This window comes from Phoenix dactylifera, chromosome 6 (assembly GCF_051530095.1).
Source record: "Phoenix dactylifera cultivar Ajwa chromosome 6, Ajwa_hap1_PhDact_Kaust_v1.1, whole genome shotgun sequence".
Lineage (NCBI taxonomy): Eukaryota > Viridiplantae > Streptophyta > Magnoliopsida > Arecales > Arecaceae > Phoenix > Phoenix dactylifera.
In genome coordinates this window covers 1,545,388-1,563,915 of record NC_143195.1, presented here as the reverse complement: position 1 = coordinate 1,563,915, position 18,528 = coordinate 1,545,388, and the positions used below count along the sequence as shown (strand labels likewise).

The window sequence follows — 18,528 nt, the reverse complement described above, 5'->3', positions numbered from 1 at the left end:
AGCGGCTCCAACTCGGAAGTCGGGGGGTAGTGTTGGGGGAATGTGGTTTTCCCCCCAATACATGGGAACCTCGTCACCAGAAGACCGCATAATGGCCGACCTTAGACGGCCAAGGTCGGCGTCCGACCTCGGAACGTCCGACCCGGAGAGCTCCCAACCTCGGAAGTCCGTCCTCGTCGCCCACCTACCACGGTTGTGCCCTTCCGAAGTCCGGCCGGGGGCCATACCCTGCCACCGCCCCAGCATTTATTACGTATGATCTCTGCAAACCTGCAGTTCACTCAATAATTAATGCACATCTCCGATTTACTCAACAATTAATGCACATCTCCGACGCACTCAACAATTAATGCGTGTGGCTCCTATCATCTACGGATCCTCAGCTCTCCACGGCAAATCGGCTCAGCAGGATCCCGTCGGCCGTGACAACTCTCTGACCTCGGCCTCACCTCCGACATCAATGCAATGATTCACCCGATCGCGCGCCAGTTCAAGTCGTACGACGGCCTCACCTCCGACATCAATGCAATGATTCACCTGATCGCGTGCCAGACCAAGCAACGTGCTGAGTCGTACGACGGCCTCGCCCTATCACATCACAGGTAATCCGACCCCCCTATAAAAAGGGGACCCTTGCTTTCCGATGGAGGTTGGACTCAGAAAAACTCAGGAAAAACTTACCTCCTTTCTTCTTTAAACGAAGTTTCCCCCCTCTGACTTAAGCATCGGAGGGCCGGCGCTGGAAGACCCGGCCACCGGCTTTTCTGCAGGCACCCCTACGGAGGACGCCGCTCGCCGACGGATCGCCATCCACCTGTGCCCACCAGCAGCTCTCCCTCCTCAGCGGACGACCGCCCCCGGGTCCAATTTCCAGCAACAAGGGATGGAGAGGATTGGAAACAAAAGAAGCTCCTGTCATTCTCTTCCTTTCCGTTAAATGTTCTGCTTAGATCCCTAATCTTCATTCCCTATCCTTCATCAATCTTTTCAGATTTTTGATCTCGATTCCCCATCTCTGTTTCCTCCATTGTTGCCTCAATGTTTCTTAGCAGTTATCATGGAGGATTTTTATTCTTTCTGTTGTCCTCTTTGTTTTCTAATGAGATCTGTTTGGTTCTTTGGTGATTCGCTTTGTTGATTGTTAATTTTGGTGGTCTTTTCGCGGATGGTCGTTGTCATGTTTCCCTGAGACCGCCGGGAGTCCAAAATCGTATTAGGAGGTGGGGGTGGGGGCATCACAGACTTTTCACAACCCCGCTGTATATATATATAAATACCGAGAACCCAAACCCTTACTGGTCTCTCCGCACCTCTCGTTCTCTTTGTCGCCAGCAGAGCAGAGAGCCGCCCAGGCGGTGGCGGGAGGTAGAGCGAGCGATCATGCCGGCGGGGCTCGGGCTGCGGGACCTGTTCTCGCGGCCGTTCAGGAAGCACGGGTACATCCCGTTGGCGACGTATATGAGGAGGTACAAGATCGGGGACTATGTGGACATCGAGGTGAACGGGGCCGTCCACAAGGGCATGCCCTACAAGTTCTATCACGGCCGCACCGGCTGCGTCTGGAACGTCACCAAGCGCGCTATCGGCGTCGAGATCAACAAGCAGGTATTGCTACTCCTCTCTCTCTCTCTCTCTCTCTCGCTTGCTTTCTCTCCACCGAATCTGATTCCTTTTTCTTTTTTTCTTTCAGTCTCTCTCTCTCTCTCTCTCTTTCTCTCTCTCTCGGTCTCTATCTTGGTTTATGGAGTTTTTAATCGTTAAAAGGGTCTTGTGTTTTCGACAGTTACATTGTTCTTGGTGGTGCTCTCTGTTGCTTGTAGCTGTTCTTTTTTTTTTTTCAAAAAAAAAAAAAAAGTAGTCTTGGTGTTTGAGTTTTTTCCCCTTATATGTTTTGTTAGAATTCATTAAATTTTAGGAAGAACGACATTAGATATCAAATTTTGTTGGTAGATTTTCGATAGTCCATGTGTGTCATTGCTATGTAGTCTTCTTTCCAAAGTGCTCCTGATAGATTAATATCAGCTGAAGCTTTACTTTGTTTAAATTTGGTTGCCATCAAGCAGAAAGTGCAGATGCTAAGGGTTTAGCAATTCAAATTAACTAATTAAAGATCAGAACTTTTAACTTGCAGGGCAGGAGGGAGAGAATTGACACAGAATCACACAAATAAAAGGTGCTGACAATATAAATGTTCCTAAGGCATATCTGTCTGTTTTAATCCATTGAGCATTGATATCCTAACCATTAGCCACTGAATTTGACATGTAAAGCAGAGATACATAGACCCAGCCCATATGGGCATTGGTGTAGCATGGCCATTTCTTGTTCCTTCGAATTGTATAGTTTTTTGTTCCTCGGAACATCCCCGTATGTCTTCTTTTTCTGTATTTCAATTAGGGAGGGGGGTGACTCATCGATAATTTTGTTGTTCAGAAATGACTTCTGATTCTGCGAAGGAGAATGATGAATGATTGGTGGAAAAAAATACTGTGGTGCCCATCTATAGATTTGAGTAATATTTGAAATTGCACTGATCATTGTGAAGTGGATATAGTGGGAAGACTGGCGTTCCTCTAGAAAAATTGTACTCATGGTGTAAGTTTAAATTTTGTCCTGAAGGATTTGTAGAGCCAGCCCTAGGTTCATATGATATGTTCTTTTGGTTATCTTTAATAATAATAATAACGGCGAAGAAGAATTGCATCTGGCCTTTGCACTTGAGTTTCCTTAGTTTGACACATTACTACATCAAGCTGAACCTGCTGAAGCCTTAGAATTTAATTTGAATGAAAGGAAAGAACAAAAGTGCACTGAACTTCAACTTTGATTGTTTCAGTTTTTTTTTTTGGCCAACAATGTTAAATGGTTTATATTCAGTTGTTAGGTTTTCGAAAAAAACTTGCATGACTCAAAACCAACAACTGTATATGAAGCATTCAGATGATTATCTCTGGCAGTGTTTCTGAAATATAACAGACATGAAACAGACCTTGATATTTAATCTATGCTAGAGAAAGCCATGACCTTTTTCTTAATTATCTATCCTCCATTTTTTTTAGTGCTATAAGAAGTTACAGTGGTAGCTATTTTTTTTGCAAAGAAATGTTGAAGCTTATGCACTATGGTTCTGTCCCAGTGTTACTACAAGTGCAATTAGGAATGAAATTTGTGTATGATGTCTTAATCATATTCAACATACTTGTAGATCTTTGCTCTGCTACTGAAATTCAAATGTTAACCTGCAAGATATTAATATTCTTATTGTAGGTTAGCTTCTCCTGTGGTCAGCCAACCTGCTTTCTCAAGTGAATCTTAAATTTTCTAAATTCTTTCTTCTAGGGCCCTATTTAATGTGAAAAAAGAAGCAAAATTGTAGATATCTGTAGTTTTCTTTTGCCAGACATACTTTATCCTCCAATCAATTAAGACGTTGTTGTTGGAGGTGTTTACTTTAGTAGTTTTGAAATTTATTCAGTTTACTGCCATGTTCCATTGAAGTTTTAGTGCTTGGGGATTTTGATGAGTTATTCTTTTGGGAGTGTTCCGACCTTTTAACACTATAAAAAAATGATCTAGAAATTTCTCATCTCACAGTTGACACCTATATCATGCCACATAGAATAAAAGATAATGGGGACTAGTGACGGCTTTTCATTTCCAACGGTCTAGCAATCAAATATAAAATGTCTCTATGCAATCAAATATAAAATGTCTCTATGTTCAACCAATGTGGGAATACTTCTGTTCTAAAGCCAGGGTTCCGCGTTTCCTTCAGATGGTTGCTGCTTCTGGTTTGAGGGACCCTGGAAGTTTTTCAAAAGAAGAATATAGAATGAGTTGGTTCGCCATGGTTGCATGGTTAGTTGGACAAGCTGGCTGAATAGAAGCTGATAGCTCTTTTATAGTGGGCTTTGTGGTGTCATGGATATCATTGATAAGTCTTTGTTTCTTGTGATAGACTGGACTAGGATGTGTTCTGTGTCTATACTGAAGAGAATTTCCCATCTTCTATCTTTTCTTCACTCATTGTATTGTGTCTCTATTTTCTTTTCTTTACCTTCTCTATCCTCCTCTTCTCTTCTCTCTCCCTCTATCTTTTGTACTTCTCCTTTCTTTTACTTGATGAAAGTGATGAGCCTTGCCTAATCTTTACTCAAAAAAAAGGGGGAAATTCAGAATGATATAAGCACAGTATATATACCCTTTAAACTTTTGCTATGTCTCTTTTTAACAGTTTTTTCTACACTAACGGATCTAAAACTGTGTATTTGCAGCATGGCTTTCCTTTTATCAATTGTAGGAGGTTTTCCACTCTCGAGTCCCAGGCAAACGAAGGTCAGATTCCACCGGAGCTGTTAACAAATCGAACTGTGTTAACGCCGGACCGTGTTATAGGTATTTTCATTTTTTTTCACTACATTTTGCTGCTGGAATTGTAGTAATTTTAATATCATCCCTTTTGCATGGAGTCTAAATAAAATATTCTTTTGTTCATTGCACTTATAGTTTCAAATATCACAGCCATATTTGTTCACACACCACTGCTGTCATAACAATATTTGATGTTTCTGATGGTGTGCCCAATTTAGTGAAAAACATGATTAAGAGCATGATGTAGTTTTGTATTTTCTTAGACAATACCATTAAGTTTTGTCAATGCATGTGCGATCTCTCTCATGTATGGATGAATCGGAATATCTAGAAATTTTTCTTGTTGACTCTGAACTCACCACCTTCTGTCTGTACAACATAGTTAATGAAGGCTCACTCAGACTTTCATTATTATTTATTAGTGCACTGTTTTTGGTTAGATGTATAAAGAGATTTTTTAGAAGAAATTTCCTATTGTTTAAGTCTTAAAGGTGACTGCATTCTTAAATACTTAAATAGAGCCAACTGCCAACTCATGCATTTAAACTTCATTTAAGTATTTTATATACATCATTATCGAGTTTCAAAAGTGATCTCCTCCATTACACTTTTGGATGTCATTTTCCTATAACGTCACTCCACTGGGAATTGCAGAGCTAGTAATCTTATTGGCTTGCCTAGGGCACGTTGTTGGCATTAATCAATATGGACTTACAAAGAATGATGATTATTCCCTAGGATGTGGATAACATCGTGATATCCATTGGACATTGAAGATATTCTCTCAATGACTAGGGACCTCACAACATGTTAGAATAAAAAATGTACGTGTATTATAACTGTTGTCATGTTTTAACTTGGTTTATGAATAGAGGAGTGCTGTTTTCCTTGGATCCATTTGATAAAGATATGCTAAGCTGCCTTTTGGCATTGCTGTAGGTAGCGGACCTTTTGATTGTAGAGCTGTAGGCAAAAGAGCTTTTGTTAGTAGAGCTTTTAATAAAAAGCTATTTACTACTTGGTAACTATGTTTTTGACGTGCTATGGAACTTTAACATCTATTTGGTAACTCAAATGAGAAAGTGCTTTCAAGAAATGATAATGAAGTATATTACATAGTTCTTTCAGTTGTCGCTATCAATTGTTTACCTGATTATTTTATTAAAAAACTGTTATTATAAAGTATTTTAATTTATAAATTATTTATTTTGATATTTAATCGAAATTTCATGATAAATAATAAAATTTCAAATTTATTATAAAAATATATAATATTTTTATAATGTTATATATAATAAAAATGAGATTTATTATTATATCCTTACAATATTATAATATTATTACAATATTGTGTAATATTTGTAATATTATGTTTTTTACAATACGGTCATTATAATATATAATGATGATGTAATAATATAATATAATTATAATTTTATGATAATATTATTATATTATACTATATTATATTATCTGGTTATTGTATTGTATTATCAGAAATTGTTATTATAAGGTATTGTTAACTTATAAATTCTTTTTAAAATTATTTTTTAAAAAAAATTATTATCCGGACTCGAATTTGGGTCTTTTATGTCAAAAAATAGTTTTCCAATGCATCTCATTGTAGAACTTTTTGCACAAAAGCTCCAAATTGGAGCTTGTCCTAGTAGACCTTTTTAGATTGTGGAGGAGCTAGAAAGCTATTTAAAAAGTTTTACTAAACACCTTAAAGTCACCTAAAAGAGCTTCTGAGCCTCCAAGAATCGTTTTTTCGCCCTCCAAAAGCAATGCCAAATGGGGCCTAACTGGTCTAATAATTGTCTACATCTTGCAATATGTTGTGCTCATCAAAACGTAAGAAGCTTCTCTTGGAGCGACGAACATCAAGAAGTTGGCATAGTGTCTCCTAGGCTTATACATGTAAAAAATAAGGCTGCTGCCAAAACATAACCAGCCTGATAGCAAAGGCCATGATGGCAAGGAACTCTGAAATGGAATGCTAGCTGCTATTTTTTTTCCTTTTTTAAAAAAGCTAAGATTGTGTACTATGGATCTATCATCAAAATTTGTTACTCTATTCAGTTTTTTTGGTGCTCAACTTTAATTGGATGCAGCTAATGTGTACCACTTATCATTTAAGCAAGCTTAATCTGTATTTATCTATCTTTTTTTCTTCCTGCAACTGGTTAAATCTAATTTGTGGCTTTTCACTGTACTAATAATATTATTCTAATGCACAGATTTCCCAATTCATTAGTCTTCTAAACATATCGACATAATAGCACATGTGAAACCTTTTTTTGAATATTGCAGGCCAATATGCAGATCTAGTAACAAGAGTGACAAATTTCCATGATGAGGATAAGGGCTACATGGTTTTGGGTGGTGATGTTTTTGATGTTCCCATTAGGAAGGATATTGTTCACCGAGTTGTACGGTGGCAGCTTGCAAAACGACAGCAGGTGATCTACAATATGCACTCTTCTGTATAAAGAACAAAAATCCATAATTTGTTTTTCTTGTTGACCTTCTACAAAAATAATTGTCTTCTGAAGTCATGATTGTCATGGATATAGTCTATCATCCAAAGTACCTTCACCATTTTCATTCAACTTGAATAACATATTTTTTTCTTATATTGACCTTTTGTTTATTGTCTTCCATCGACCTTTTCTAGTTGTAGGTGGTTTATGTTTTGTGGCAACAATTTTTCTTCTTCTTTTTTTTCAATCATATTAACATTAAATTATGTGATCCAAATTAAATTCCTAGCCCACCTTCTGAAACAAACTTTCAAAATTTTTATTTCTTTTCGTCTTCTTTTGTATAAAGGACTATGCGTGCTCTTTAGTTGAATTTTATGTCCTTGAACACTATTATAGGCAAGTTATGAGGGTTTGTACATTGACAATTAGAAGGTAGAATTATGTTTATCGACCTATTTATTAGAAGTTGGAAATTGATGATTACATGGGGATCATATCATTGTCATCGATCTTAATTTAGGGCATGTGCTATTGCAAGGATCTCGAAAAAGCATCAGAAATATGTCTATGTAGTGATAATGCATAATCTTTAAACATATCTTGACTTTTCAAGTATGTATTGGCTTTCTCTCAATTATTTTTTGGTTTTGTGGAGCTTTTTCTATTTATTTACAATTTTTTGTTGGGGGATGGTATAAAATAAAAACCTAAGCACTTTCCTCAGCTGGCTTGAACTTAGATATTAATTGTTTCTTTTCAAGATTTCATCCTTTGACACAATTTTTTCTAACATTTTAATTCAAAAGATAAATAGATCTTTTAAACTATGACCTAGTTTAACCTCCCTTATAATTTAAATATTATTTTGTTGATAAATGATAATATGGAAAACTGGTGGCTCTTCTTGCTGTATAAATATCACTGCTGGACCATGATTGATGGAGTTGAAACCCATCTTAACACATGGTCTCATAATATAAAAAGGATCCTCTTGCTATATGTAGAGTGCCATTTGCTTAACTTGAGGATTATGAGCTGGCCGTAATACTAATGAATCTAATATTAGATGCCTGACCCATATCATATGTGGTTGTATTTTCCAATCTTCTCTTGGATTTTTGGGTTCATTCAAGAGATTTTATATATAATGGTCATTAAACATGTATTTCCCATGCAATATATAGTAGACATCTTTTGACATATTTTAACCAATGTGAAACCCTATTTGTTCAATCTTTTGCTTGTCATATGTCGAGACATCACATCTGCATGTTTGAGAACTCTTAGTTGTGACTCTTAACTCCTATACCAATCTTTGTGGTCACTTCCATCTATTTTAATCATGATTCATGAAAACCTCATGAAAATTGCTGTAAGGCTGGCAATTTTGTCCTAAGCTCATTTGCCCAAATTGATTGAACCCATATCTGATTGGGCAAGGGTCTAGTAGACCTTTCCTACTGGCTGATTGGGTTCAGGCTTGGGTTAAAGGGTTCTGGCCAACACTGCACTGTCGCCATCTGTCATCTTACCATGCGAAGGTCCTGACAGCCTGCTCTGCAACAACTCTACCTTTCCTCATCCCTTCTCATTTTTCCAGCCCCACACCTCTACCCTGCAACTCAGCCGCCTGCTTGATCCTTTCCTTTCCTTTCTTTCTCTTCCAGTCTTCCTTTCTCTTCACTGACTGTGAAAGCATTATTAAAGGATTTATTTGAATGAAAACAAGAAAAGATAATATTTTTCCTATTGCTTTATACCTGTAAGTGGTGAGGCATAGTATTGTATGGCAAATGCCAAATTGAGAAATGTACTATGGTTTGTGATATGCAATTATAGGGACCAGACAGTTATAGATGTGATCGGTTGATTACTAGGATGTGAAGTAAGGGAACTTTTGCTTACTATGAGTGTTAACTCTTGAACTGGTGATCCAGTAAACTCTAACGCCCAAATAGATTGTGCAGTGAATTGTTATCTAGCTAGGCTTTTTATCTGCATTTATACTTCTTTACTTCTAGATTTTTCCATTGGAATTTCATATACATGATCATATTATCTTATTACATTTTAAATAACTTATATATCATCCTAGAGTAATCTATGAAGTGAAATGTGACTTTGCAAGTGAAGCACATCACGGACTTAAATCGATTTACTCTTCACTCATCTATGCATGTATGCATGCACATATATGATTATGTATGTCTGCAATTTAATGCTTGTGGGTGGCTGGATCAGCGTATGATGAGATCCTAATGCATGTGACATGCATCTTCTCAAGTAAATCATGCCAATTGATATGTTAGATTTTCTTCTTGTTTTCTCAATCTTGAATATGAAGAAATCACGAAATTTTGAAACATCTCATCAAACGTGTTCTACAGGGGACACACTCAACAAAAACAATAAGTGAAGTAAGTGGCTCAGGGAGAAAACCATACAAGCAAAAAGGCACCGGACGAGCAAGGCATGGGACTTTACGTGGGCCTCAGGTTAGTTGACTTTAGCTTTTTGTTAATTGCTTTTACTATAGCGAATGGCGTTTGTTCGAACAGCCTGTTTACTATTTCTATTTTCTATTACAATAGTGCTGTTTGGTTTGATGAAGTGTATCCCAACAGTTTAGGCATGGTGCCACCATGCATGGGCCTAAGCCACGAAGTCATGCAATCAAGCTGCAAAAGAAGGTTCGACGTCTGGGACTGAAAGTTGCCTTGTCAGCTCGAACAGCTGAAGGCAAGGCAAGTGTTTATCTCATCTTTTCTTCCCCGCACCCACCACATGCGCATGTTAAATTTCTTAATATGATCACTATACATAAACTTTTATTTTTCTCTCTTATTTTGAGAATAAACATTTACATTTTTCCAGTGTTATCTAATTCCATATCTACTAACATAACATATGCATGATGAAATTCTAGTAAGTGTTTCATGCTTTTACTCGAGTTATTTGCTATGTCCTCATGGCACAGCATTCTCTAAAGCTTTGAAATCTTTGGAGTTGGTTGGAACGCTAGTTTTCCCTTGCATTCTTATTTAGTTAACTACAATATTTATAAAAGAATACAATTGGATTATCTGAATCTTTCCATTGTTGATCCACCAGGCATCAAAATTTCCTAGGTTACGCTGATTTTTTTTAAAAGACCTGACAAATTGTCATGTCATGTCAAGCCTAGTTGGTATCATGCACCACTTAAGAGTAGATGCCCTGGTAATCTTGTATCATCTTGTTCAGTTGTTTGTATTTATCGTGTAGGATGTTTCTAATAGTGCTTTCTAACAGCTTCTAGTTTTTGAGGATCTGGCGGTTCCTAGCCACAAGACTAAAAATATTGTGAATTACGTCTCCCAATTGGAGAACACGAAGAAGGTTTTGTTGGTGGATGGTGGTCCTATAGATGACAAACTGAAGCTGGCAACAAGAAACCTGCGTTATGTGAACGTATTGCCTTCAATTGTAAGTAACCTAAAAAATTAAAAGAACAAGAACAATCAAACCATACTGGAATGAATTGAATGGTTATGACAAGATTAGCGATTTGGTTCAGGAATGTATTGATCATAATGCGGTAGATTTTCCTCTTGATCTGTTTGTTGATATCAATTTGGTTCTTGCAGGGTCTGAATGTTTACAGCATCCTGCAGCATGATACTCTTGTGATGACCCGAGATGCTGTTAATAGGATTGTCGAGCGGATGCATACTCCCATCAACCGCTGAGGCAATGGGACTGACAAGCTAAAAATTTAGGGGTTTTGTTGACCGGCTGTTTCAGTAAGGTTATTCTTTTTTTCAAAAAAAAAAAATCACAGCTTTACGGGAATGAGTTATTCTTCCCTTTGTTTACATCTTCAAACTGCCTGCTTACCAGTGTTTCAGTGCGTCACAATTACATGTAAGGTCTAACAAGCAAGAAACTAGAATATTTGCTACCTGCATCATGCCTTGGTGGACATCATCTTTGAGGCTTAAATGAAGTTGTAATGATCAAAAAAAAGGTATGCTAAAGTTTAATGAGGAAAATTTTATTAAGTCAATGCAGATGAGGTAGGGAAAAAGTTTTAATATTTCCATCGTCGTCAGCGATTCTTATAAGTGAGAACATGGCCTAATTGTTGCTATCTGTTGCAGATTACAAAACATGAAGTATTTGGATGAAAAAGAGCATTGTAGGATTTAGAAGCCAGTCATTGACCAGCAATCAGATAAATTTGGGATGCTGTGCTTGGCACCGGCGGTTCATATGATATCATTGAAGCTTTCCTGAGAAAATAACTAGAGACTGTTCAAAGTCTTGTTTATTTGGACCGTCCACTCGGTGGATCCTAAAGCAAAATTAGACTACGCCACTTCTCGGTGGAACAAGAAGGCCAAAAAATTTCCTCATAAGTTTCATGGGTCATTGACTCATTGCTTGCTTGTTTATTTCTTCCAATTATTTTAAGGACGCAGAATTCTCGGCTCCACATTTCTCCTTAATGGGTTGGTTTGACTTGGACCATGACCGGGGTGGTATGTGAGAGAACATATGGGAAAGCATTGCCTTTTGAACAGAACGCGTATTTGACTCGAGAGGACTTTGACTACTAACAAGTTGCAGATTCAATAGCTTCAACAAAAACCATCACTTTATTAAGATCAAAACTATGTACAAAAAAGTATTAGTTACTGTAGAGTTTTGCAGCAGATATTTTCAGCAAAATAACAAAAAAAAGAAAAAATCAAAGCAACCACAAAAGAACATAGAATATTACGTGGTTCGGCAAGCACCTGCCTACGTCCATGGCGTGATCATCTTTGTCCATGGTGTGTTCATCTTCTGTACTTCGAGAAAAATTAAGAAAATTATATTAAAAAAATTTGCTCAAATTTAATTACAAAATCCAAGCCTTATAATGTTTGTACACCTCTCAATTTCCTCCCTCAACCCGGGAAGAAGCAATATGACAGCTTACAATCTGTTTTTGATGCAAATAGAATAAGCTCTAAGTAAACATCAGCTATCCTATGATCGTTCGATTAAAATCCAATCTGATGGCTGTAATAAAAGATACCAAAAAACATAACAGCTACATATTGTTATCTACTTATTAGTACATAAACACATAAAGAGATATCCTTTCAGTCAAAAATCTAGAAATAAAAGAGATAGAGAGAGACGTTGACCCAAGCTGGATGTGGAACACGTTTGCTCTGACTGCTTGGGGCCATGTATTAGCGTACCACATACGGTCAATTCCCCTTGCTTTCCATGCAGACTGCTCCTACCAAAAAAAAAGACTTGGAGATAGAAGGTGTTCTGAAGAAACTGCTCCCCTGCTATTCCTGGGTCATGACGCCATGGGCATCTGGCCTGAAGTTGGCACGAAACATCCTTGTCTCTGCTCATGTTTTTAAGCCATATAACCTAAAATATAGTTTACATCCCATGCAGAAAAAAACAAAAAAAAAAACAAAACTACAATAATACATTACACGTTGTTGGGTGCATTTCTCTATCCCTACTCGTTAGAGTAAGAAAATTCCTCAATGTTTGGTTGTGGTCTCATTTTAGTCGATGGTCCCATCATGGATTAGGCCAATTGAGGCCAAAACAATGTTCATGGGGGAAGTAGGTAGCAAAGTTGATTTGCTGGTCAAGCCAAGGATGAATTATTTGAGAGTCTGGATTTCCTGTTGATATATATATATATATATATATATATATATATATATATATATATATATATATATATATATATATATATATATATATATATAGAGAGAGAGAGAGAGAGAGAGAGAGAGAGAGAGAGAGAGAGAGAGAGAGAGAGAGACTGGGCTATATTCGAGTAGATCTCCATTTAGTTCAGTCAGATCTAGATTGGATGATGGAGGTTCTATATCAATGATCCAAGCCGTTGGATATAATTTACTTTCTCTAATTTGTTTACATACCAAAAATCATGTAATTGGATGTGCCTATTCTGTGCATCAAGTGGTCCAAAAATGAACAGTCTAAATAATACTAAGTGTGTATATATACATATATATATTATCACTTGATGCATAGGCTAGAGATCTGTAAATCACATAATTTTTGGTATCTAAACAGTTTAAATACAGTAAATCACATCTCAAAATTTAGATCATCGAGAGACCTCTATTTTCTAATGCAGAGGTAATATAATCTGAATAGAGATCCATTTGGGAGTAGTTAAGTCCAACTCTTTTTTTAATAAAAGAAAAATATTTTTTTTTTTAAATTTTTGTTGGGGGAAATGAGTCTGCCCGCCAAGCGAAGGGCGAAGACCTTGACATGTCAACCAGGAAGTTCCCATCGGCCTTCTTGGCAATTCACATTTAGATTCCAGTGACGTGTCAGTTAACTACTGCTCCCAACTACCATTGCCTCCGCCATAAATTCGAGCTCCTCCGCCTCCGAGCTTACAACCCACACAAATAAGTCATCTCCAAGTCCTTGGATTTCCTCTCTGCCTCCTTCCTTCCCTTGCTACCGTAATTCCCTCCCTCCCTCTTCGACCTCACTGCAGTACTAATGGCGTCCTCGCTAACCTTCAAGGTTCACCGGCACGAGCCCGTGCTCGTTGCTCCGGCGGAGCCCACCCCGCACGAGTTCAAGCGCCTCTCGGACGTCGACGACCAAGAAGGCCTCCGCTTCCAAATCCCGGTGATCCAATTCTACCGCCACGATCCCTCCATGGCGGGGCGTGACCCTGCGAGGGTCATCCGCGAGGCCCTCGCCAAGGCCCTCGTCCACTACTACCCGTTCGCCGGCCGGCTCAGGGAGGGGGCCCGCCGGAAGCTCGTGGTGGAGTGCACCGGGGAGGGGGTGTTGTTCATCGAGGCGGATGCCGACGTCCGTCTCGAGCAGTTTGGCGATGCTCTGCAGCCGCCGTTCCCGTGCCTCGAGGAGCTCCTCTACGACGTCGAAGGCTCTGGGGATGTGCTCAACTGCCCCCTCCTGTTGTTTCAGGTAATTAACCAAATGATTACAAATGATACTTATTTTTTGGTTAAGAAAAAAATAATAAGCTAACAAGCGATTAGCTCTACTATATATATACTCTAACAGCAACAGCAAAAGAGCCGTAGATTCCAAATAACAAACTAAACTAAACATCCAGAGGAGTTGCAGGGAAAATTCTTTTTCTTGATTTCGTTAAATTGATTTCTTTTTCTTATTTGCATATATCTCTCATATGTACAGATCTTGCTTATTTATTTACCTATTTTCCTACACGTAAGATCTAAATACAGGATAAGATCGAAAACTAAACAACTCAATGCTTTTATAACTCAATACTTATATTGTTTATTGTTGAATCCATAATTAATCCTATGGGATTGTTGGATCATTTTATATACCGTAGTTTCAGGCTATAGATCAAGCCAAAGGAAGGTCCCTTTCTATCCATCCTATATATTGTTTTTTCTTTTCATGTCGGAATAGAAACTTATTATTTGATTATACGATACAAGATTATACAAGAAGGAATTCCTTATTTATAGAAAGAAACAACTATTTTTCTTTTCGATGAGAATTTGTAATATATAATATGAGAGAAACCCGCCTTTATATTTTCCCCCGAAAAAAAAAAAAAAATACTTTAGAATCTTAGACAACCTTGCTAAGAAGTAAACAAGAAGCATATCTCTTTTCTACTTTCCTGTCTTTTCAAGAAAAAAAAAATCTTGTGCAAGTATCCTCGGATTGCATACGGCAGAGAGCGGTATAATTCAGAATCGTTACTACGTCGATTATAGAATAAAGAACGTTGTATAGCATGCAAATCGTGATGCATGTGTATGGTGCACAGTATCCATCTGATTCATGGTGCAGGATAAAACTTTTCCATAAATGGGTGCACCCATCTGAAAGTAAGGACGACTCTAGCACCAGAGACAGATGGGTGGATGAGAACGTACGTTTTCTTGATTTCGTTAAATTGTTTTAAAAATGTCTTTGGGATCTCACGCAACCTTGCGAAGAAGTACACAACAAAACATTCTATTTACTTAAATTCTTGGCCATGTATACTAGAATCGTGCATGATAGAGAATAGCATAATCGAATAGTTATCAAATAAAGCATGATGCCGTAGCATGCAAATCATGCTGTGTGTGGCACACAATATTCTACCATTTGATAGCTGTTGAATGATGTAGCAGCCAGAGATATACTTCTATCTGTTAGATCCAAGCTTGCAGGATGGGAGAAATTATATCCTACACATGCATCAGATTAGAGGTGGGCTCCATGCATGCATAGCAATTTGATATGACCCCATGGGGGCATAAGATCCACGAGAATGCATTATTGAAGGTGCAGGATGTAAATATTTTCCCAGATAATGGGGACACATCTGAATGCAAGGACAAAGGTGACCGCATGAGCATCGAAAACGTTTGCCGGGTCGTAAGAATATATATATATATATATATATATATATATATATATATATATATATATATATATGTAAAGGGGGAGGGAGCTTCCAACGTCACCGAGCGTTTTGAGAACCGACAAATTACATGCTGTCAAGTCATGTCACAATAATTTTTTTTTTTTTTTTTGGCAGGTGACGCGGTTGCAGTGCGGTGGGTTCATCTTCGCCATCCGGCTCAACCACACCATATCGGACGCGCCCGGTCTGGTCCAGTTCATGAACGCGGTGGCCGAGCTCGCCCGCGGCTTGCCTGCCCCCACCGTTACCCCCGTCTGGAAACGCGAGATCCTGGAAGCCCGTCACCCGCCACGCCCCGCCTTCGCCCACCGCGAGTACGAGGAGGTCCCGGACACCAAGGGCACCATCATCCCGTTGGACGACATGGCTCACAGGTCGTTCTTCTTCGGACCCGGCGAGATCGCTTGTCTCCGGAAACGCGTCCCACCTCATCTCCGCAGGAGCTCCACCTTCGAGGTCCTCACGGCGTGCCTCTGGAAGTGCCGCACCGTGGCTCTCTCCCCCGACCCCGACGAGGAGGTCCGCATAATCTGCATCGCGAACGCCCGCGGCAAGCAGTCGACCAAGATACCGGAGGGCTACTACGGCAACGCGTTCGCGTTCCCCGTGGCGGTGTGCGCGGCGGGGAAGCTGTGCGGGAATCCGCTGGGGTACGCGCTGGAGCTCGTGAAGAAGGCGAAAGGTGAGGTGAACGAGGAGTACATGAAGTCGGTGGCGGACCTGATGGTGCTGAGAGGGCGTCCGCACTTCACGGTGGTGCGGTCGTACTTGGTGTCCGACGTGACCAGGGCCGGGTTCGGAGACCTGGACTTCGGGTGGGGGAAGGCGGTGTACGGTGGTCCAGCCAAGGGAGGGGTCGGAGCCATCCCAGGGGTGGCCAGCTTCTACATCCCCTTCAAGAACGCCAAGGGAGAGCATGGGATCGTGGTTCCTGTTTGCCTGCCTGCTCCGGCCATGGAGAGGTTTGTGGCCGAGATCGATACACTGATGAAGGAGCCTGCCGCCGAGGAGAAGATGGAGAGCACCACCCCACGCCCCATCATGTCTGCACTTTAAGAAACGTATCCGTTTGCGTGCGACCAAGAGTATCAACTTCTGTTCTTGTTTGCTCGTGTGAGATAGAGTTGGTGTTGTTGTTTAATCCAAGGGTACACATACCCTCTTTGTTTATAAGTTAGAGCAGCCGTGGGTTTCTCCACAGCGCGTACCAATTATGTGCTGCGGTTAGACAAGGCTCGTATGATTTGTAACTAGCAATTATATACGTTTTATAGTGATATAAAATCTCGTAAAGTTGAGGACTTTCCCAACTACCGCTGCTACTGCAACGACAAATGGAGAAATCTTGATGGTATGATTTGTGACCCGCAACGTCGAAGTTATGGGTTGTGCTTCAGCTTTGGATGCTTGGCTTTGAACTTGTACCTGATTTCTTATAAAAAAAAAAACAAGCTACTAGCCTTTGCCGACGCTTTTAAGCATTGGACCATTGGTAAATCCCCACGCTTTTCTAAGCATCCGTAATGCATCGCCTATGTCACAATGGAGAAAATTATTTTCGACGCTTCGAAAAGCGTCAGGAATTAGTGACGCTTTACTGACGCTTTATAGCGTCGGTAATTTGGCCATAGCGACGCTTTAAAGCGCCGTTAACATAAAGTTAGCGACGCTTTAAAGCGTCGCTAAATGTTCGCTTTACGAACGCTTTAAAGCGTCGCGAATAGGCATCTGGTCGTGACTTTAACGAGGCTTTAAAGCGTCGCTAATTCACATCTGTTCCTGCTTTTAACGACGCTTTAAAGCGTCGTTAGCATATTATTTTTTTATAAAAAATTTAAATAAATTTTAAGCCCTGTTTATAAAATCAAAGCCACACACACTAAATGAGATATACACATGGCACAATCAAACGTATCTAAACATTCATATTGTTACATTCGTATTTTCAAATTACATTCATATTGTCAATTTACAATGTACTTCAAAAAGTATAAAAAAATACATATAAAACTCCAAAATAAATGCTTCAGGGGTCGATGGCATCACCATCTCTACGTGCAGATGAAGTATCAGGAACATGTAATAAAAAAAACTTAAGAAGTTAAGAATATGAAAATTATTAAGCTCTTTAAAAAAAATATGATACTTTTGTTAAATGTTCAAGTAGATGTAGTAATTTACCTGAGGAGGGACAAACTGATGCAACATAGATGTAATCTGATTAATTTGAGCCCTCAAAGATTGTATCTCTGACTAGTGGCTCTGTTTCAACTATTATATCTCTGCCTTCAGATCATTAACCTCTGCAGTGCTACTACTCTGTCTAGCATCTTGAATATATCTACCCACTGCAGACAACTGAGTGGGGGTAACTCCAACGCCATAACCCCTCACTCGACCATAACGCTCCGAACCCATCAATTCGGTAAACACCTGAGCTTCGATACCTCTGGTGTTGCCGATTGAAGATGACTCTCCAATACACTCTGAAATAAGGGATGTAGCTCTGTCCTACATCTCTCGACTCCTCTCGGACAAAGCTGCCATCTCGGTGAGTGTGAGTCATCTTATAGAACTCCACCTCACCAGGTTTCCTTCCATGGTCTTCCATCTACAACAAAAAGTATATTGGAAGTGCTATATATCATGATACATGCTATATGATACAAGAGTTTCAAAGAGTTTCAAAAAAACTTACGAATTCAGCTCTGAGCCTCGCATAACTCTTTGAGCCTGAAGTGTGAGGAACTGTTTGAGATGCTCGTGCGGCTCGACAAATATCAGAATATGTCTACCACGGAAAAAGTAAACATTATAATATATTAAATGTATTAAACATTATATAAGGTATTGAGAGAGAATACACAACCTGTCCTCTCTCGGAAAACCAATAGTGAACGAGCTCCCTCCACTGATGATGGTATACATCAGGAGGACAAACACGAGCAATCTCCTCCTCTATCATACCCTCGCGCTTCGAGTCGGCCTTCAACTTCGACTTATATTCTTTCCATTTGCGGTTGAGTGACTTTAGCACCCAATCATGGCTCTCTGGAGGGAGCACAAACTTTTTCTACACCAAAGTAAAAAATGTTATAATAATATTAAATGAAAAAATTAAAATTGTAACTATGAAGCAAATTAACATACAGTAGGTATCAAATTAACGATATTAAATTCAATTCTTTACCTGTA

At 39.2% G+C, this 18,528-nt stretch overlaps 2 protein-coding genes across 6 annotated transcripts; both read left to right on the top strand.

The window, feature by feature from the left end:
- Positions 1-886: 886 nt before the first annotated feature.
- Positions 887-11,331, top strand: LOC103698485 (uncharacterized). Of its 5 annotated transcripts, XR_015987780.2 has the most exons (9): positions 890-1,605; positions 4,275-4,395; positions 6,685-6,833; positions 9,245-9,352; positions 9,482-9,601; positions 10,149-10,322; positions 10,484-10,644; positions 10,737-10,863; positions 10,997-11,331. XR_015987780.2 is itself a non-coding variant. In XM_088723065.2 (7 exons), exons 1-7 carry the CDS (start codon positions 1,381-1,383, stop codon positions 10,583-10,585), a joined length of 999 nt encoding a protein of 332 aa, XP_088579191.1. In that variant the 5' UTR covers positions 890-1,380; the 3' UTR covers positions 10,586-11,331. The 5 variants fall into 5 exon arrangements, 1 of the variants encoding a protein (XP_088579191.1); XR_015987779.2 differs by having other exon boundaries at positions 10,484-10,863; XR_015987781.2 differs by having other exon boundaries at positions 10,484-10,912.
- A 1,953-nt stretch (positions 11,332-13,284) lies between these two features.
- On the top strand, positions 13,285-16,634 carry LOC103700693 (benzyl alcohol O-benzoyltransferase-like). The gene is made up of 2 exons (XM_039126931.2): positions 13,285-13,841; positions 15,448-16,634. Exons 1-2 carry the CDS (start codon positions 13,404-13,406, stop codon positions 16,387-16,389), a joined length of 1,380 nt encoding a protein of 459 aa, XP_038982859.1. The 5' UTR covers positions 13,285-13,403; the 3' UTR covers positions 16,390-16,634.
- The last annotated feature ends 1,894 nt before the right edge of the window (positions 16,635-18,528 follow it).

Coding starts and splice junctions, on each gene's coding strand:
- LOC103698485 (XM_088723065.2), top strand. CDS start 1,381: ATGCCGGCGGGGCTCGGGCTGCGGGACCTGTTCTCGCGGCCGTTCAGG. Junction 4,396..6,684: donor AACGCCGGACCGTGTTATAG/GTATTTTCATTT, acceptor TGAATATTGCAG/GCCAATATGCAGATCTAGTA. Junction 10,323..10,483: donor TGAACGTATTGCCTTCAATT/GTAAGTAACCTA, acceptor TGGTTCTTGCAG/GGTCTGAATGTTTACAGCAT.
- LOC103700693 (XM_039126931.2), top strand. CDS start 13,404: ATGGCGTCCTCGCTAACCTTCAAGGTTCACCGGCACGAGCCCGTGCTC. Junction 13,842..15,447: donor GCCCCCTCCTGTTGTTTCAG/GTAATTAACCAA, acceptor TTTTTTTGGCAG/GTGACGCGGTTGCAGTGCGG.